The 21,168-nt window shown below is 36.6% G+C and overlaps 3 protein-coding genes and 1 long non-coding RNA gene across 5 annotated transcripts; 1 reads left to right on the top strand and 3 right to left on the bottom strand.

The window, feature by feature from the left end:
- The first annotated feature begins 1,205 nt into the window (after positions 1 to 1,205).
- Positions 1,206 to 5,014, top strand: LOC147482100 (uncharacterized). The gene is given in 7 exon segments (XM_086580545.1): positions 1,206 to 1,685; positions 1,763 to 1,985; positions 2,066 to 2,459; positions 2,582 to 2,966; positions 3,154 to 3,301; positions 3,415 to 3,591; positions 4,438 to 5,014. Coding segments are annotated over 7 exon segments (1,674 nt in total). The 5' UTR covers positions 1,206 to 1,563; the 3' UTR covers positions 4,663 to 5,014.
- A 4,440-nt stretch (positions 5,015 to 9,454) lies between these two features.
- Positions 9,455 to 10,087, bottom strand: LOC147482099 (uncharacterized). The gene has a single exon (XM_086579193.1). It carries the CDS (start codon positions 10,085 to 10,087, stop codon positions 9,455 to 9,457), a length of 633 nt encoding a protein of 210 aa, XP_086435319.1.
- A 1,894-nt stretch (positions 10,088 to 11,981) lies between these two features.
- VMA10 (vacuolar membrane ATPase 10) lies at positions 11,982 to 15,575 on the bottom strand. Of its 2 annotated transcripts, none has more exons than XM_086577566.1 (4): positions 15,398 to 15,575; positions 13,942 to 14,043; positions 13,169 to 13,269; positions 11,982 to 12,330 (listed from the first exon to the last, which is right to left on the bottom strand). In XM_086577566.1, exons 2-4 carry the CDS (start codon positions 14,027 to 14,029, stop codon positions 12,187 to 12,189), a joined length of 333 nt encoding a protein of 110 aa, XP_086433692.1. In that variant the 5' UTR covers positions 14,030 to 14,043; positions 15,398 to 15,575; the 3' UTR covers positions 11,982 to 12,186. The 2 variants fall into 2 exon arrangements, with proteins under 2 accessions (XP_086433692.1, XP_086433693.1); XM_086577567.1 differs by having other exon boundaries at positions 15,394 to 15,488.
- Positions 15,576 to 17,604: 2,029 nt separating this feature from the next.
- LOC147482097 (uncharacterized) lies at positions 17,605 to 21,034 on the bottom strand. The gene is made up of 4 exons (XR_015204587.1): positions 20,899 to 21,034; positions 19,646 to 19,690; positions 19,288 to 19,431; positions 17,605 to 17,664 (listed from the first exon to the last, which is right to left on the bottom strand). It is a non-coding gene; the product is annotated as an uncharacterized LOC147482097 (long non-coding RNA).
- Between the last annotated feature and the right edge of the window lie 134 nt (positions 21,035 to 21,168).

Here is a 21,168-nt window from a genome sequence, read left to right as displayed (position 1 = left end):
TCACTTCTTGAATTGCAAAGTTGTTGGACACATTCGAACATAAATGCATTTCGTATGCATTGAATTTGGTTCTTTATTTGGATGCTGTCACAAGTGCATACCAAAATATAACTTCTGTTTTTATTTTCCAACCTTGCCAAGAAAAACGTTTGAAGATTCTATACCTGAGTTCTTTTTAACAGTTTATGAAATTTGCAGGGTAAATTTTTTGAATGAGATGATATTTGCAATTGACCATAGAGATCATCATACTTGTCACCGACTTAACCCCATGTGGTATGTCCAAAGTCCAAACAAGTTTCTGCTTTGAAGCTAAATTGACTTGAATGCTTTAGAATTGTGCAAACCAGTTTTTTGGACTTTTACTTTGAGTGGGTTAGGCGTTGAAAAAATAAGGAAGGAAAGTATGGTTTTGTTTTGGTCAATTCAATCGAAATTCGTATGGTGTTGAGCTTTTTCATATGGGCGCTGCACATTGTGTGGAATTGTGGCCCATAAATTTGAAGACGTGATTTTGAATTTGATTGGGGTGAGTCTACTATTGTATCCAGTGAAGGATATTTTGGTTGCTGATTTCCAAACTTTTTGCGCCTAGGGACATTGCTAATAAAAGTAAGTGAATATTTTTGAGTTGTATCACAAGGCGTCAAAATAAAACTGAAGAACCGAAATGCAGTCATCAGAAAGAGAAAAAAGTAAAAGTAATACAAAAATCAGATGTTGACGTCTTTATTATACAGTTTGTAAAGGGTGTATAGTGTATAGTTCAGAAAATACATCATTTGAGGTTTTGAACGTTGGAAAAACCAGTACCTCAAATTAACTTGAACTGTTTCTGTGTTTTCGTTAACGGTGACTTTAATTTCGCACTCGGATTTACTTGCTTTCTGCGGAAAATGGTGACCGGTCTTTTAACTTACCACAATTACTCTGTTTCGATCAGCTCGTCGGCTGGTCTTGGATAATTCAGTTGTTCAGTGAAAGAATTCACTGCTCCATTAGTTTCGAGTCTTGAGGAGCAGGTGTGACTTGTTGGCCTTGACAAAACACCATAACAATTTAATTCGTGGCGGAGCTTAACATTTGGGGAAGAAGGGGGTTATCTTGGACAAAACCAACTTGGTTGGTTTCTGTCTGTCTGTCCTCATCTTTTCCCTTATGTTTTTTCTCTTCGTCTCTCTCACTCTCCCTTTTCTTCTCCCTCTCCATACACTCTAAATCTCCACTCCTCCTTCTCCATCTCCACTCCTCCATCTTTCTCTCCCACTCCGCTCACCCCCACTGGTTAGTGGTTAGCAGTATACTAGTTTAATTGGGAGACAAGCTTCAGGGGGTGGGTACTTAGCACTTGCACTGTTTTTGGATACCCAGATTCTCAATGATTCCCTATAAAGTCAAGAAAAAGAAAATGACTGCTGCCTTTTAAAACGATGTGGCCTCTATTTTAAGATATTTTATACACATGGTTTAGAGCCTTGGGAATTTGGTCAGTCAGATACCCCTTTCTCTTTCCCCCTCCCACCTCTCCTCATTTCTCTCTCTGTCTCATCCAACCACCAGGACATGGAGATGCAGCTATTATCATCATCATGTGCCAGAAGCTGCTGGAGAGGGAAGACGGCATCCTTGCGGAAGTCGTGGAATCATCCAGACGGTTCAACTGGTATCTGTTTCAGGCCCAACATGTAATAATTGACTTGAAGAAAATACTTTAGCTCTTTAGTCTTCTACACTCTTCTTCATGCTGAACTCTCTTTAACAGCAACTTCTGTGTCTGCAACTCTCATGGGTCACAGCAAAAGACATTATCAGTCAGGTCAAATAAGAATTCATTAAACACAAACAATACCAAGGAACCAACAATAGCTTCTGTTGACGACTCAGTGACCAAGAAGAAGGGCACTGTAGTTGGCGCTATTGCTTTGATCATCGGAACCAGCATTGGCTCAGGGATACTAGAAATTCCGCAGAAAACCTCCCCTGCAGTACTCTCTTCGTCTTCTCACTTATTACATGAATACTGGAGCAAAACTTTACGGGTGATATTTTATTCTTTACAATGCAGGGGTTTTTCCCAAGTGCCATAACCATCATAATCTGTTGGGGTTTTTTATTATTTGAGGCTCTCTTACTTGCTGAAATAAATGTGGATATGTTGATGAAGAAGGAAAAGAATAAGACACAGAAGGAAGAATTGGAGAGTATATCCATTAGAACCATGGCTCAAGAAACACTTGGAGAATGGGGTGGAACTTTAGCAACTGTAAACTATGTTTTCTTAGGATATACCACCATGGTGGCTTACACATCTAAATCAGGTCAGATTATCAGTCATCTGAGCAATATCCCCTCGAGCATCTCAGGCTTCGCATTTGCTATGCTCTTCTCTATTCTCATCTTAATTGGAGGTACTCGCATCACTGATCAAGTCAATCAATGTCTAACCACTACCATGATAGGTTTGTGTAATTGTGTAGGCATGTTTTGGTAGGCAATGTTCCTTATCCTGTTGGATTTATCTCCTTTTTCTACAACTATTTATCACAACTGGGCATGATTAATCTCACTGATGGATTTACAGTTCTACTAGTTGCCATTGAGGTGTTCGGAGTTTCATCTGGAGAGTGGTTAGGCTTTGAGGCATCAGCTAACTGGGGAAAAGTTCCTGCAACAATTCCTGTGATCATATTTACTTTGGTTTATCACGACCTAGCACCTGGTAAAATTGGAATCATTTCATATTCTTTGGCTATCTATGCTATGGAATTGATGCAACAAGATTGAAAATGGTATGATTGAGCTCCTTTGCTGCAGTTATTTCTAGGTGGGGATCTCGCACGTATAAGGTTGTCATTCACACTTGGTAGCCTTGTACCACTATTGGTTCTTCTTGTTTGGGATGCACTCGCATTGGGCCTCTCTGTTCATTCTGATCAAAATGTTGATCCTATAGAACTGCTAATGAGGTAATTAGGCACCTTTATCTGTTAATGTCTGTTTGGAGTACATCTGCTTAAAGTTCCTGTTAAAAAAAAATCATATTGAATTTCAAATGGCCTCTGTATTGTAAGTGGAGTCGCTGCGGCTGGTCTGTTTCGGATAATTGGTCTATTTCGGATAGTGACAAAGTTATAAGTGGACTTCGTAATTCAGGGGTAGGTGGGGCGGACTGTCGACTATGGTTGAAGCTTTTTCACTTTTGGCAGTTGGAACATCTCTGATAGGGATTCTGTTGGGATTCTCTCAGTTCTTCCTAGAGCAACTCAATGGCATGAGGCTTTCTGATTCTGCTCATATACAAGTAGCTTTTTCCACCATCTCTTTTATGTCCATCTCTAAATGTATCAAGTTGATATATGTACTTTTCTTTTCTTGCTGCAAAGTAATGCAAGTTTCTCTTTTATATATGAGCAGATGTCTGAGGGAAGAAATGAGCCGAGTGCTTTGAAAGATAAGAATTGGTTTTACATCCTGAGAAAATGGTGGGGAAAGAACAAATTTACTGTCACAGCAACAGCAATGACTGTTGCTCCACCTCTGTTTGTGTCAACCAATGTTCCAGATGTATTCTCTGCTGCTACTGACGTTGCGGTGAGCTTACGTACATTATAGAGGTTCCTTTTCAAATAGAAAATCATGGTTTAAGAGTTTCATATGATAAATACAAGAAACAGAGACAAATAAATGGAAGGGAGAACATGGTTTACACTAACCATAGAGACATGGAAAGGAAGCCTCCATTACAGTGTTACAAGAAAATTTGATCTTTTGATCTTACATCGGAAAAATAAAAAATGTTAATAAGATCTAAATCAATGTATTGCACGTTAATAAAATTCAGTTTTTTTTTTATGTATAATTTTTCTTTTTGATAATGATATTTACAACCGTCTATAGTATGTTGAAAGTATAGATGGTGCCTTTTCGTGTAATGCATGATTTCTCAATATCAAACAATCTGGAGTCTAAGGATTTTGGTGAAGGAATTACGTTAACGTTTTTGCTCTCTAGTGCTAACTTCTTTAGTGAGTGAGAAAACTAGAAAAGTGTGTTTATGCGGTTCAGATTATGTGTTAAAAGCGCCCCTAGGCATGATCATTCCGCCCCTCTGCACGGTGAGGATAAAGCTGAGGGTATGATCTAGGCGCGCTTTTAGCACATACAGAAACATAAGGAAAACTTGTTTTGTGCCTGGGATTCTAGTATTCACTTTTCTGCTAAGTGAGCAGTGATATATATACAGTTATATGTATGAGTATAGGGAAAGAGGTACATACAGTCATACAGAGGGTATACAACTCAAGGAGGATGCATGGTCATGGAAGTGCCTGGGATGTTAGATTCGGCTACTTAGTTTGTCTTACAAGTAGCTAGAATTCTGTGAACCGATGATGTCTGCTTTAATGCTTAGCCATTTGTTACTTTGATGTGGATCAGGGGGGTTACTGTATGACAATGTTGTATGGAGTTCTCCCACCGGCAATGGCATGGGCAATGCTCACAAGATCATCTGATAATGTCGGTGACGAAGTCGAAAAAATCAAAGATGGTACAAGATTCACATTGTCGACTCTGAAACCTGCATTGATTGGGTTAGGGTTATTTGCTTATGCATTTGTAGTTGAGCAAATCTTACAGGATTTGTCAGCGCTGTATCTATAAGAATGCTGCATTGCCGTATCTATAACAATGCTGCAATGCTAACAAGATCATCTGATTATGTTGGTAAGCGCATCAGTGATGACGAAGTCGAATAAAGCAGAGATGGTACAAGATTCACTCTGCCAACTCTGAAACCTGCATTGATTGGGTTATGGTTATTTGTTTGTGCAATAGTAGTTGAGCAAATCCTACAGGATTTGTTGGCGCTGTATATACAACTCTCTGTGTACTTTCTTAAGAAGATAAATCTCTCTCAATGTATACAAGTCCTGGATGTTGGCATTAAAATGAGCTGTAACTATTATTTTTTCTGGTTTATTGATCAGTAACTTAATATTGAAAGATTCAAGGATTTCTTTTTGTACTTTTCTTTACAAACAAGCATTGTAATGAAGATCAAATGCTCAAAATCGCTGGGCCCTGAGAAGGGTAATATGTACAGGTAGAAAATGGAAAATTAATTTGAATGCTAAAAGAATTGAAATTGAAGGAGAAATTATTATTTCATGGAATAACTAATCAAAGTGGTTGTTTTGTTTAGAAGATCAAAATGGCTCGACTCTTATGACTGCATTACCATATTATAGTATTGTTTTTTGTTTTTTTCGAGGCATATAAAGAATGTTACAGTAATATCCTTTGCTCTCAGACAAGCCAAATAATGAGATCCCCCAAATAATTGCTTGACATAGATTATGCAGAACATTGGGGAGTTAATCGTAGTTGTTATTTATGCTAGGAGATACATATGGTGATTAGCTTGTTAGGGTAAAGAGATTGAGTATGTAGAAGAAGAAGAAGAAAAGATGGAGGCACAAGAAGAAGGTAGGGTTTAGAGTATATTTACCTTAACCTACAATACATATATTTATACTAGAGATGGAATAACCTAAATAGCAACAAGCTAAATAAAAATGCGGTCTCACACTTATAGAATGTGTGAGACCGACACTACATACTTCAACACCCCCTTCAAATTTGGAGCATAGATATCGCTTCATGCCATACAAAGCTCTTTTGTTACCAATATAACTTCAACTGGGCCGAATCATCTGGTTTGGTGAAGATATCGACTAAGCGATCTTGAGAAGCCACATAAGGAGTACTTATTTCCTTTGTTTCAACCTTATGTCCGACATAATGACAATCTACCTCTATGTGCTTAGTTCTCTCATGAAATCTTTGGATTAGAAGCAATATGAATGGTCACCGATTGTCACAATGAAGAGGGATCGGTAGTTTCGTACCTCAAAACCTAACTCATGTAGTAGATTACTTAATCCACATTAACTCACGACATCCGCGAGCCATAGCTCTATACTCAGCCCACGACTAGACTTTGACACTGTTGTTTGCTTTTTACTCTTCCATGTCACCAAATTTCCACAAAGGAAAGTACAATACCCAGTGGTGGAAGCGTCTATCTAAAACCGATCTGCATAATCGATCCGAATATCCAACAACATCAAAATTTCCATTAGAAGCGATAGACCAATCCACGACCGGAAAACCTTTCAAATACCTCGAATCGAATAAGCGCACCGGTAGTGAAGAATGCGTGGTGCATGCATATATCTTGAGATACTACACTCGACCGCAAAGGAGATATCGGGCGAGTAATAGTAGCATAGATCAGCTTTCCCACCAATCTACGGTATCCCTCAATATCGGCATACATCTCTCCAACATCCGATTAGAGTTTGTCGTTCGAATCCATAGGAGTCTAAATGTGTTACCTTTTGGGCGAGCTCTAAATTATTGGCCTGGTCTCACCGGAAAGGGTCTAATACATACTTTCTCGTGAGAGATGAATTTCACCGGGAACCCTTTGGTAACTTCAATGCCTAAGAAATGCCGGTTCTCCTAGATCTTTTAGTGGAACTGTCTTGAGAGATTGACTTTTTAAGTCGATCAATACCCTGTTTGTCACTCGCTTTTTATTCTTCTTCGTTTCAAATCGACTCGCGGTGACAATGATATCATCAACATACACAACTAAGACAATAATCCCTTGCTGGGTCTTTCGGTAAAACACGGAATGATCATATTCACACCTAGTCATTCCATTAGCCATCAAAACCTGACTAAACTTCGCAAACCAAGCTCTAGAAGACTGCTTGAGCCCATAAAGAGACTTCTTTAATCGACAGACTTTCCCCCATTGAGCAACAAAACCAGGAGGTTGAACCATATAGATTTCCTCCAAAAGATCGCCATGTAAAAAGGCATTCTTAACATCCAACTGAAATAGAGGCCAGTGATGATGAACGACAAGAGAAATTACAATACGCACAGAGGCGAGCTTTGCAACCGGAGAAAACGTCTCGGAGTAATCAATACCATATGTCTGGGTGAAGCCTTTTGCAACCAGACGAGCCTTTAAACGAGAAATAGTACCATCCGGATTATGCTTAATAGTGAAAACCCACTTACAAGCAACTGCTTTCTTCCCAGAAGGAAGATCTATAAGAACAAAGTGGTTGTTTTGTTTAACGATCCAAATGTCATTAGAATACAAGGCACTCAACTCCTCGTCCATTGCTTGCTTCCGGCTGGATGAGATAGAGCATCCCCAGAAGTTAGGCGGGACGAGGGAGACAACAAGGGCGTAGCAAAAGACTTGACGGATAGTGGTAAATGATCGGTGGAAACATACTTAGAAATAGAATATCGAGCATACTTACTAGGAAGACGATCTTGGCGGTGGGCGTTCAAGTTTTCGAGTGCAATCGAACATCAAGGTCGGATGGAATGGCAATAGGATCCACGAACCAAAGTGGGAAGAGGTGAGGAGCGCCGGCGGAGCGATTGAACTTTCGGCCTCAAACTCTGGAATGGCAAGCTGAAGCTACTCACCTAGAGTAATGGCGCATTGCGGGTGAAGCCTTTTCACCTCGAAGGCTATCGGTGAAGCAGTGAAAACCTACTCTAAAAGTCGCTTTCTTCAATCGCTTGGAACTCGACCATCAAGGAGCGCAGTCATTTCTACGGAAGGCTATCGATAGGCGCGGTAGCGCTTCTTCACTAAGGCTCCCTCATTTTCACCAAGATCATATCCGGCACCACCGGATGGCATAACATGATAATATTATGATCCTCAAATGGTTGGGAGGACATCTTCCCTTTTGAAGAGTAAAACGGGACATCTTCAAAAAAGGTAATATCAGCACAGACAAATGATTTACGCAGATGAGGACTATAACACTTGTACCCTTTCTGTGTACGTGAATACCCAAGGAAAACACACTTAATAGCACGAGAATCTAACTTATCATGACCTGGCTTAAGATTATGAACAAAACAGACACAACCAAAAATCCGAGAGGGAAGATGGAAAGAAGATTGACCAGGAAAAAGAACAGAGTGTGGTGTTTTGCCTCCTAATACTGAAGAGGGCATACGGTTAATCAAGTATGTGGCAGTAAGGACTGCCTCTGCCCAATAAAACTTTGGGAGATTTGTTTGAAACATTAAGCATCGGGCGACTTCAAGAATGGGTCTGTTCTTTTCTCGGCAAAGAACCCCATTTTGTTGAGGTGTATCCACACAGGAGGTTTGATGTGTAATGCCATGGTCATCTAAAAAACTCTGGAATATTGTAGAGGTATGGTCTTTGGCATTATCAGTTCGAACAACATGCATGTGTGCAGAATACCGATGAGTAATCTCAGCATAGAATTTTTGAAAAACAGAGAATACTTGAGAACGATTTTCCATAATATAGACTCAACAAACACGAGAAAAATCATCTATAAATGTAATAAAATACTTGGCTCCAAAAAGGTCAGTGGTTCTACAAGGACCCCAGACATCTGAATGGACTAACTGAAAAGGAGCACTAGAACACTTATTTAACCTATTTTTGTAAGTAACACGACGATGTTTAGCTAACTCACAAACCTTACAACCTAAAGACTAAATACTAGAAGAAATACTGGGAACTAAATTTCGCAAACTAGCCAGAGGAAGATGACCAAGACGTCTATGCCACTGAACAGGAGAGACTGAGACTGTAAGAGCCTATTTATGGAGAGAGTGCCCATAATCATCTTGAAAGTAATATATGCCCCCGTGCTCATACCCCCCACCAACTAGTGTCTTTGTCTGTAGATCCTGAAACACAACATGAGTGGAAGAAAACATGATATTATAGTGAAGAGATTGGGTGAGGCGATGAGCGGACAATAGATTAAAGGGAAATTCGAATAAGCAAGACCGAGACAAGTGATATATTACGAAGTTAAGCTGAATAGTACCCGACCAAGAATATTAGCCTTAGCCCCATTTGCTAATGTGATATATGATGGTGTGTGAGTATCACGCAAAGACTAGAAAACAAATGGGGATTACTGTCATATGATCAGAAGCTCCTGAGTCAATAACCCAAGAGTTGTTACCACTTGTATGAAGACATGTTTTACCTGAATCGGCTAGGGTCGCAGTGGGGTAGTCGACAAACTCGATGAACTGGGAATAGCTTGTATCCACTTCATCAGGGCTGCAAAGTCTTCTTGAACTCGTTGAAAATCAGTCACTTTCTGATCAACTACTGTGGCATTGTTGGTTTTGTGCAAAGGTGGGCGTCCTGTTACATCCCAACAAAAATCAGCACTATGATTTGTGCGCCCACAATGCTCACAAGGCTCAAAACTGCCAATACCATAACCACGGTCACTCCCTTGGGTACGACCACCCCCACGGCCATGACCCCCTCTACCTCCTCTACGGCCATTACCACGACCAGAAGAGTGGTTATTATTACTGCTTGGAGGGATCAATAAAGCCCGATTTGTCATTGTGCCTTGGAGAGGTGCGAATATCTGAGACAAAGCGAGTAAGCCTTAGACAGAGTAGGGAGCTTAGATTCAGCTTGAACTTGGGCTTTCACATTAGCAAACTCGGGAAGTAGCGCAGATAGGAATTTGGAGACTCGAAATTCCTCTCTTTGTTTCTTCAACTGATTTATGTCTGTAGTAAGTGGGTGATATATATTCAATTCTTCCCACTTGCTACGAAGAGAATTGTAATATTCAGAGATAGACATATCTCCTTGAGTGAGATCAAAGATGTTCTCATACAACTGAAAGATACGATAAGTATTCTGAGATTGAGAGTATGATTCTTGTAGATACTCCCAAATCTCCTTCGAGGTTTTAAAAAACCGCACAGTATTACAAACATCTTTCTCCATAGTATTCCACAGAAAATTCTTAACCAAGGCGTCATCTTTTGTCCAGGTTGTCTTTCCTTTATCATTTGGGGGATCTGTTAGATGATTTTTCTTACCTTTTTCAGTAAGATAAACAGTAACTGCCTCTGCCCATTGAAGGTAATTGGCAACACTCTCCAATTTGACAGAGGTCATACCAACAAAGAAAACAGACGTATTACCGAATTCATCGGATTTTGGAACAACATCAGTCATTGTAAAGAGAATAAAAACTCACTTGATGAAAAAGAATACTTAAAGCGCAAAAGCTGCGAGAGGCGTCTCCTCTTTATCAATACCGAGAGATTGCGGAAGCGAAACAATACTAAGACACCAACTAATACTAAAACTAGAACCTTGAAACTGAGGATCTCTCTCCTAGCATTCTCTAAACATAGTCAGCTCCGATACCATGTTAATTATACTAGGAGATACATATGGTGGTTAGCTTGTTAGGTTAAAGGGATTGAGTGTGTAGAAGAAGAAGAAGAAAGGATGGAGGCACAAGAAGAAGATAGGGTTTAGAGTATATTTACCCTAACCTACAATACATATATTTATACTAGAGATGGAATAACCTAAATAGCAACAAGCTAAATAAGGTACGGTCTCACACTTATAGAATGTGTGAGACCGACACTACATACTTCAACAGTAGTGTAAGAACTTTGGTGAAGATCATCGGTTAGATGGATATAGCAAGAAAAGGGCATTTCTATCGGGACATCATCACATCGACCTCCAGAGAGGAAGCTTGATTACTTGATTGGAACTTGACATGCACAGGTAAAGTTGTAGGTGGCTTGGGGATCAAGAATTTGCATCTACAAAACTATGTGTTGTTGGGGAAAAATAGGCCTCTTGTAATATGTCACATCCCTTTTTCTTTACGAAATGATCGGTTCTCAGATGAAGAACACGCATTTTCCAAATATATACTTTCTTCTTACAAGCAGGACCGAGATGGAAAACAACTCTGGTCTATGGACTATGATACATAAATACATAATAAAGAGTGGTTCGAGATTAGAAAGCAATAATGCTTGGAGTTGAAGATGGATGATCAAAAGTGGAAATAAGCTATTATTGCAGCACCACGATTACTTGAAGTAACAGTAGTGCAAAAAATTCTGGGCATTGTTGAGGGGTTTGAATGTTGTAAAATATTTAGAAACAAATTCTCGTATGTTCTGTTAGTCTATGGATCGAACGAACTGGTGAGAATATTAAGAATAATAATTTTTTGGGTGGAGGACAGATATTTTCAGTCATTTTTTTTTCCCTCAGTTTGGTGAGAGATCGATCATTTCAATTTGGTGATAAATCGGGTTATTCAGAAAAACTAATAATCGTTATAAACTAATACTTAACAAGTGATACGCGATTAATCACCGATTTATCTTAAAAACGGAAAACATAAAAAATAGTGTTTTTTACTATTTTTTTTTTTTTAAATAGAAACCAAACACATTTATTTTTTTTCAAAAAAAAGATTCATGTGTTTGGGTGTCATGAGAAAAATGTTCAAGACTCTGCATGATTCATGGATTTGCATGTCATCAGAGAAATGTGGTAGAAAAATTTCATATGAAAAACATGGTTCCTTCTCATATAATTTTCAGATATACGTTTCTCTCAGATTGCTCCTGTAGTCAGGAGGCTTCATCAAATTATGGTGGAGAAAACTAGAAAGAAATAATAGTTAAAGGGTTAAGAATAGGTGAAGGGTTAATCAAATATGGCTTTGTATGATTTACCTGATTCTTGATTAAGGGAGTTGGGAATTTATACATAAAAAAGCAAGACATACCAGATTTGCCTAACCCAAAATTTATTAAAAAAAACTATTGAAAAGATAATTTTAAAATTTATTAAAAAAAACTACACAATGTTCCGCATGCCTAACCATCAGGAATGCAGTAATGTAGATACAGACCACAAGACACTAGTAGGTTAAGTGTCCAGATGGCTAATATATATGGGATAATGCAAGCACCCAATCACTTGCAATTTGGCCATCCACATTTCGTTTTTAATCATAGTTCAAAATCAAATGATAAAACCACTGTCCACTAACAGACTACAACTAGACTTCTAATACATGCCAATATCTTAGAAGGTAATTGACTGATTTACTTAATAATCTAAGCCGAGGCTTAATCATCCATTACAAACAATTAATACTGGAAAAGGAAGAACCGCCACCCTTGTCAGAGACAAACATAAAATCCAATATTACATATGAAAATTCAGTAGATGTGCCGTCAGAATGAGAAACAGGCCGTCCACCATATAACACCTTACACACATTGAAATCAGTTCTTCACTGTGGTTACATGCCTCAAGAGCATGTCAACAACATCATGAGATATTCTTTCTGCCTCTGAATTTAAATGACAGATTTTAGACTGAGTCTCCACTTCAAGGCGCTTTACATTAGCGCCGGAATCTCCACTACTCTGTTTGATGAGTACAAGAAAGAAAGAGAAATGTTCTAATTAGCATGTGAAGAATCCAGACAAAGAAAGGTCTTTTAATGACCAAAATATGAGTTTCATTTCATATAAAGGTGGAAATGTGGAATGATTCATTTAGAGAATTTGAGCAACTCAGAGAAAGCAAGGTACACAGAAAAGTGAAAACCTCTATTCAAACATGAAACTATTAGTGAATGATGAAACATACATGCCAGATTGGGGGTAAGAAAAATGACTCCCTAGTTATGGAGGATTCAAACAGAGCACTGCCACTTAATGCATTTGGGAAAAACCAGCACAAGGGGAGCTAGTACTGAACACTGATGGAACAGTTAATGGGGATAAAGCTAGCTGTGGTAAATTGTTTGTGTTGCAGCAGGAACTAAGCACAATCAAGCACAGAGTGCGACGTTGTCAAGTATTTCAGATAAAGAGACCTAAAGTAGCCTAACGGTCTCAACTAGCTGCTAATATACTAAATAGAAGAGAATCTGCACTATGGCATGCATGGAACGCAGTAGCAAGTATCAACTATTTATAAACTCTATTTGAATCTGCAGTCTTTAAGCATGTCTTTAGAATGCCTAATTTTGTGGCAGACTATTTAGCTGCCTAGAATAATACTTTGGAGCACCATGCGGTGTATTTGAACCTACACTACATAGTAGGCTTATACTATTGTAAATAAATATGTATCCAGGATGGTGTATCACAGGATCTCAAGTTAAACACAGGTGAGGATCTGCTTAATTCTAGTTTAGCTTTCAAATAAAGATAATAACTACTTAGGCAGAACAGTGTATTAATCATATTTACTTACCGCTGCAACTTTTTTCTGAAATTCAGCTTCCATTTGTGTGCGGTAATTGAGGATCTCTTTCTCAGCCTCTTCTTTGGCCTGTTTCAGTCTAGCCAATTTAGCTGTTGGCAGAAACCGAAAGGAACAATTAGTAATGAATCAGAAATAACAATTGAATTATGGCCAAATAATAAAAATAAGATAAAACTTCAATCCTGCTAGTATAGTATTCAAAATAGGAGTCAAGTTTTCACCAACATCTTCTAGCAAGTTAACACTGACATGTAAGATACTTTGATTTGCATCAAAACCCATGGTTTATATTGTCAAGGCAATCCCTTGGCATTCAAAGTTGAACAGTAAAATGCAAAATGAACAGAATTCTAACATTTCTTCCAAAAATTCAAGTAGACCTACTTACTACAAACTATTTATTGGTTACTATGTAGTGTATCAAATGTTTCGTCATGAAACAAATTAGATAATACAGGAAATGAAAATAGATCACTAACTAAAATTTAAGAAAAAAAAAAAGAAAAAAACTTCTGACTCAGAACATGTTTGAGACATACAGCTTTTTATTGGGATCAGGGATACACTTGGATATTATACTAAAAACATAAACCTTTCAATCATGATACCAAAAACACAGGAAAAAACTCTCATGAACAAAAAAAAGTTACTTATGAACATGTTCACATGCATACACATAGACGTCTAATGAGACAGATAGAGATGCACACTACAATAACCGCATGTCAATTTCTAGTGCAAAAATAAAGGAAAGCAGTTACCGTTTCTGGCAACATTGACGATCTGTTGAGCTTCTTGTTCTGCAGCTAGCAAGAGTTGAATTCCACCTTGACCCCTGTGGGATTCCATACTTCCCACAAATGCTGTAGTGAACCCAAATACAGAGGTGAACAAGATTGATATGATATAGACAAAATGGAAATGAAGGCGTACTCGCAGTAACATGATTCTGTCGTATAGCAGTAAGACTAACTTGAACATGACTTGCAGATATCTAAAGAATCTTGAAAAAAGTTGCCTGTTCTTGTCAGGAGGCTATACAGTGTTATCATTTTGGCTCTGTAAGAGCATTTTCAAGTTTTGTTTCATATCCGCTTTTGAAATTGATAGGAAAATGTTAGGTTCGGACACTTCTCAGGTAACTTCAACTGTTACTTTTCCTATCAGCATTGGGAACCCCACTGCGCTAGAGTCCAAAACCGTGTGAACAATATTCAATTGTTGTTGTATTGGTACTAAAAACAAAAAGTAAAGGAGCAACAGGTCATATGGAGCACAGTCTTTAAAGTGGATTGCCATACAGTAACAGATCCGTTGTTAACCAGCATGTTTGCTGATAAACAAACGGATGAAAAACAGATAATACATAGGCGTTGGTAATTTGATGTTGACGTTTGGCTCAAATCAGCAAGCAGTGCTGAACTGCTGGTAATGTTGAATAAAGTGTTGAATTCTTTTCATCACACAATCATGCCCTAAAGAGTAAAAAGATATTAACCTACCTTGACCACCTTCAAGATGAAGTCTAAAAGCAATTCATCTATGTTTGTTAATAAAACTTAATCTGTTTGGCACCTGTAAACCTTGTAATGGTTAATAGATAAGGGCGGTCATGAATTTTTTTAACAAAGATATATAATTGAACTAAAAATCTAATTTTTATATTAAAACAAAGATATAGAGACTTAACAAACCTAAGCCTTCAGTATATGGCGGTTGACTATTGGTATCATACATAATGTCACGAGAGACACAACCAAGAATAAGATTTGAAATGGTAGTTTTTACGAAAAATTTCTCAAGGGATAATGAAGAGTCAATAGAGTGATCTTGAACATTTCAATCAGGTCAAATATTTCTGTTAATATCAGGTTACGCCGAGGACAAAAAAAGTCCAATTAAAATTCCTCTCAGATCTAGTTCAGCAATCAACTTGTCTAACAAGTAAAAGATTTATATCAGGGCGAGGGATGTGTCCAATGTTTCGTAATTACTACAATTTATTATTGGGGAGTTTCCAGAAGAGGGCTAGATCCAAATCAAAGTCCAAGTCTAAATTTTAAAATCAAACAGTACACATTACAAATACCCAAGTTCATAATTTCAACTATCGAGCCTTAAAATCGAATAAAAAACCAACATATCTAAAGCAACAGAATTAATTGCAAGATTTATAAAATGAATAGTGAGAGAAAAAGAGGAGGCGTACGTACGTACCTAAAGAAGAAAAGGATGGAGTGGATGGAAATTCAACGAAAATGGGGAGGGATCTGTTTTGTAACAAACTAGATTTCGCTTTTTCGACTTAATAATAATACTGCCCAACCAGATTTTACGGCTTTGTACGATATTTCGTATTTCGACACTTTGTTAGACGGGTATTACTTTACTTAAGGGAGGGGTTCTACGGACATATATTATCTTGACGCCTAAACAAATTCAAAATCTTTAGGATATTTATAAGTTTTGGATTAGACTAATTTTTTTGTAGATATGATCTCCTAACTATTCTAAACATTGTCACAAATAATTAAAAAAATAAAAAAAATCAAACTTGCCAAATGTAGTTAACAATTTATAAAATTTGGCTAATTGTAGACCGTTCAATTTCACCATTTTTGATACTATATTTGGCAAGTTTAGAAATTTTTTATTTTTTTGATTATTTGTGACAATGTTTAGAATAGTTATGAGATTATATCTACAAAAAATTAGCCGAATCCAAAACTTATAAATGTCCTAACGATTTTGAGTTTGTTTACGTGTCAAGATAAAATATGTTCCTAGAACCCCTCCCCTCCCATTACTTAATGGCCCTAGAAGGACTGGAAGCAAAACAAATGTGTATGTGGAAGGACCATACACTAATATTTGCATTATATGTCTTTCTTCAGATCTGATATATTTTTTCATTTATTACATGTTTGTCAAATTTGCTATGACCAAGGTCACTATGCTTCAACATGTCCATATCTTGGTGTGCACTGCCCTCGCTCTTGGTGCTGTGGATTTATGAGAGTGGTACTAGGTCATATGAAAGAAAGCACTATGCAATTTAAGTACCTCAAGTGTTCTGGGGAAGGTTGTAATGTAGTGAAGTGGATTTACTTTGACAAAAACAGGTGTACTCGTAAAATTGTAACCTATGCAAGGAAAAAGATGAGCTAACTTTGTGAAGTTTGTAAGTTATGCAAGGGTTTTTATGTTCCTAATTATTATTGTGTGAAGAACAACCGAGATGGACTGTGAGTTGATATATATGTATCGAGTTCAGTTCATAACTGTTAGTTCTCTAATGCATTCAATAAAATGTTAGTCTACTAAAAAAATCTAGCCATTTGGCCCGGCCTATGGCCGGACTTGCTACATAGATAACTAATGACTCAAAAGCCTAAAGTCCACTTGCATAAATAATATATGTATATTGATAATTAATGATTCATTGCATACTTTGTTTGAAGGGTTTATGTTATTCTTTTTTTTTAAGAGATTGCAAACTCTCAAACCTTGATCTAGTAAATGTAATGCGTACATTTTTTCTGGCTGATGCATCAGCAGTAGCGAAAGACAAATCGATGTCAATTTCAAATCTAGATGAATATCATGATATAGGTGACAATGAATGTTTGTTTGTACATCATATTGCACCATTTGCAATATTGAAGTATTGAGACAAATAATAGTTATCACAACAAAAAAGTAATTTCTTTAGATTCCCAAGTCAATTTGATCATTCAGGTTAAGATTGACATTTGCTCCATCAATTCCTTGTACTTAGGATTACTTTAGGAAACTGATATACATGAGAGCTGAATTATATAGTCTTTCGAAGTAGATGCAACTTTAAGAGCTTGTCCTTGAGGCAGTTATTTTCGAGACCGGGTTGGGCTAAGATAAGTCACATTTGCACCACACAAATGTTTGCCATCTGAATGTAATTGTAGTTGTGATATTATTCTCTAGTCACTTGGAAGGGTATGTTGTTGTGAATACCGTCTCATTTATCTGTGGGCGTGTCAGAAAATTAGAGTTAGAGGCCGTTTGGTTTTTTAGCCTTTGAATGCAATGTGCTTCTCATTTATCTGTGGGCATGTTTGAAATTTAGATCAGAGTTAGGGACCAGTTTGGTTTTTTTAGCTTCTGAATGCTGAAATCTGAATGTGCCCTTTGAATGCAAAGCTCTGAATGTTGTAAACATGTTTGTTTTGTTTATGTCAACTGAACCTCTTAGTAAATGCCTGGTACAATGTATGATAACTAAAGAAGTTACACAATCGAATGTAAATAAATGAAAGAAACAAAAACAGATAATAAACCTACAATGTAAAACTATTACAGTCTTAAAATAGAGATGAAGAAACAAAGTGCAAGGTTAAGATAAACAAAGTGCAAAGTTAAAAGAAAAGCACAGGAGCGTTAATATCGTGAAAAGGATATTACCTTGGTGCAGTTGACCCAAATGAAAGAGATGTGACTTCAAAGTTCTGCAATTGGCAATGAAATCATATTCACCTAAGTGGCCTAAAATGAGGGTACAATCCGTTAAGCGCGTATAAATTTTAAAGGGATTACAGAAAGGTATAATACCTCAAGTGTAATCAATGTCTAACTCAATTACATAACTGAAAGCCAAACAAAAATATTGACCAAATTGGTATAAATCTTAACACACACGATTATACAATAAGAAATTAAGTTTATTACAGAGTCCAGGGAACAACATGGATTTACGACTTTCTTTTTTAGGAGGGGAAGGTATCAAAAGCTAAAACAGAACAAAGTGATCGACATAGGTAGTTGGAGAATATTTCAATTCAACAGGAATGTATAACCACTTTGTAATGCCCCAAATCTCATGCAATTACATACCTAAAATACGTGACTTTTCTAGTAAAATTTCAACAGAGTCTGCTTTGTATATTCGACATTTCATAAATATAAACCTGTCATAACCTAAAAATTTAATAAGAATATATCCAAACCAAATATAAAACCTCATACCTCAGTCGTAAATTCAATTACTAAAAGATATACTGATTCGTAGAACCAACTATTTAACCATCTCGACCAATGCCAGTTAAGTCAAGTAACCAATCCTTGAATAAGAAGAAAACTATATATATACAAACATCTCAAAACCCTAATACACGATTTATACAGTGCAACTAACATACATACATCTCCACGTTATAGATACATTCAAATCTCACCGAAGCAAAAAAAAAAAAAAAACATCACAGATTATAGATGATGTTGTTGAGAGTACAACCAATACTTGGTACCATTTCACTTAGAAGATGCACCAAATACCCATTTGCCATGCAATTCCAAAAAAAAGCTCAATATACCACACCAATTCAAAAGTCTATACAAAAACCTAAGCTATATGCTTATACATATCGATTTTGAGTGTGATATATTACTTGGAATTGCAAAAGTTAAATTTGGTAGTCTAGTGGGTGAATATGATATGTGGGTATAATGTTTCAACTACATTAGAACGTACATAAGTTCTTGGACTACTATGTGATGTCATCAGTACATACAATTTATGAGAATTTTAACATATATATATACCAAACTAATTCCCTGCTAAAACTCATCTCATATGATGCAGGCTTTCACAGTCCACAGTTTAAAGCAACTTTTAAAATGAATTCATCATAGGCTTAAGGGAAAAGTACTTGCTTACAATTCCTAAGTACTTGGTCTCCATGTATACATGCCCAACTTTAATTGAATTCTCATTTTCACCTTGTTCAAAAAACCTATATGTATAATTGTGTATATCTCAAAAATAAGAACATATCTCTCTCATTACCAATCTAATTCTGGAGACATGAAGTGTGTTAGTAACCATAGTAGGTCCTCTATAAGACAACTTCTTTCTAACTCTTAATAATAAATAAGAATATTTTGACAAGTAAGATAGATGTATAGTATCCCATCCACAAATGTCTTGCCTTGGCTAATCAGAAATGTATAGTAAATATCCAATTCTCCTGGAACAGTCTAACTATATATATCCATAATGCCTCACAAATTTAAAGAAAAACATTATTTCTAAAACAATAAACATGGATTATAAATGAAAAGTAGAGACGTACCGTTTCTTGCTTCCGCAGTGGCCAATGCAGGAGAGTGTGTCTTTATGCTTCTGATGAATTCTCACACTGGCTCATCAATCTTAACATATTCCATATAGAACCTTGATAGGATACCAGGAGGAAATGCTACCTTGCTACCTTGAACTGGAAAGAAGAGATCTAGGTCATTTTTATTTTCACATACAATAGAAAATTCACACTTACAATGTAAACTTATTTCGCTTGCCGTTGTTTGTTTAAATTACATATTGAACAATGGTATGTAAGCCGGGTGTTAGTGTACATGTTACAATATGTTTTTACAGATGAGCTTTTAGTTTTATTGAGAGCACTATTTATTGAAAGACTAAATACGTACCATTTCCGAATAATTCTCCTCAAGCAGAAAAAAAAGAATTATTCACTGCATAAAATCAAGTAGCATATTATATGAGTTAAATATAATATACACAGCGATGAAGATGTATTGCCGAACATAAACTTGTCTCCAAATATTTCAGCACATAAACCAATTATCGTGCATTTTTTTTTTATTACAATGGTCTAGCATATGATTGGTCAAATTAAAAACTATTCAACACTCTCATGCAAATTCTGCCAAACAATCGAATACAATTTTGAAGGTTTTATATATCGATATCCTTGGGTATATACAAATAGGGGAAAAAACTGTTATTGCCAAATAAATTCTAGTGAATTAAAGAGGACAAAGAGAATACCTTGATCCTAGACCAATGTGATTATCTGAACCCCATCGATGATCAAAAAATCTCATATGCTGATTATAATTTGTGCTCTAAGAGAGAGAGGGGGATCGATATTTTTTTTCAAGTTTTGGGTATATGAGAAAAGGGTTTTTGAAGCTAGGTGAAAGAAAAGATATTAAGATCTAGATAATGGAACCTAATATTTGTGAATATTGAGACGACGGACTGGGTTTTTATCAAGAAGTATGATGTTCTTGAAGATTAGACCATTTTTCAAATTTGTGATAAAAAAAACTCATTATCAAGGAAAATGAAAATTGGGTTACTTCCTTTGTTCAGATGTGGAGGAAGGAAGGGAATTGCCAAAAAAAAAAGATGTGACGGAAGGAGATTAGCATATGCTTTCTTTTTTTCTTTCTTCTTATTCACGGGCGTTGTATTTCTTAAGTTTTTTGTTTTTTTGTTTTTTATGTGCACAAAAGGGCGTGTATTTCATTTTTTTTTCTGCCGAATCATTGTAAAAGCTGAGGTGTCCACCTTACAGAAAAAGGGGAAAAACATTAATGGCGCAACCCCATTGCATGAAATTTATCTCTTAAGATTAGCAGAGAATCAAGCTGAGAACCAAGCTAGATATATATGGCCGGAAATTTAGGGGGCAGGGGAAGAAGACGGGCTTAAAACGTGTTGAATTATTCAGCTTGAACAATCATATTTTTTTATGGATAAAACCATTGAGCTAGAGCAACACCAAAGCAAAATAGCTTAGGTAGCCATTTATCACAGACATGCATAGTCTGAATAGAGATCAATGTCGATACTTGGTAACTAAATTTATAAAAACCAATTGATGATCAAACATTGATAATTAAAAACCAAAATACAGTTGTTAAACATTGTGTACCTGAACAGTAGTTGATTGATGGTGAAACGCAGCTGATTTCAAGGTTGGGAGATCAATGTCGATGCTCAGTAGTCAGTACTATAATGGAAAGGCAACAATCTATCGTTTTGTTTTGCTGGAAATGATTTTCTATTTTCCATACTATAACACCCCGTGTTTTATTATCACTTTTTCTATTACCATAATAATAATAATAATAATAATAATAATAATAATAATAATAATAATAATAATAAGACAAAATAAAATAGGATAGATATTAGTAAGGAT

This window comes from Coptis chinensis, chromosome 8, assembly GCF_015680905.1.
Source record: "Coptis chinensis isolate HL-2020 chromosome 8, ASM1568090v1, whole genome shotgun sequence".
NCBI classification, from domain to species: Eukaryota; Viridiplantae; Streptophyta; class Magnoliopsida; order Ranunculales; family Ranunculaceae; genus Coptis; species Coptis chinensis.
This window is presented reverse-complemented; position numbering and strand designations above follow the sequence as displayed.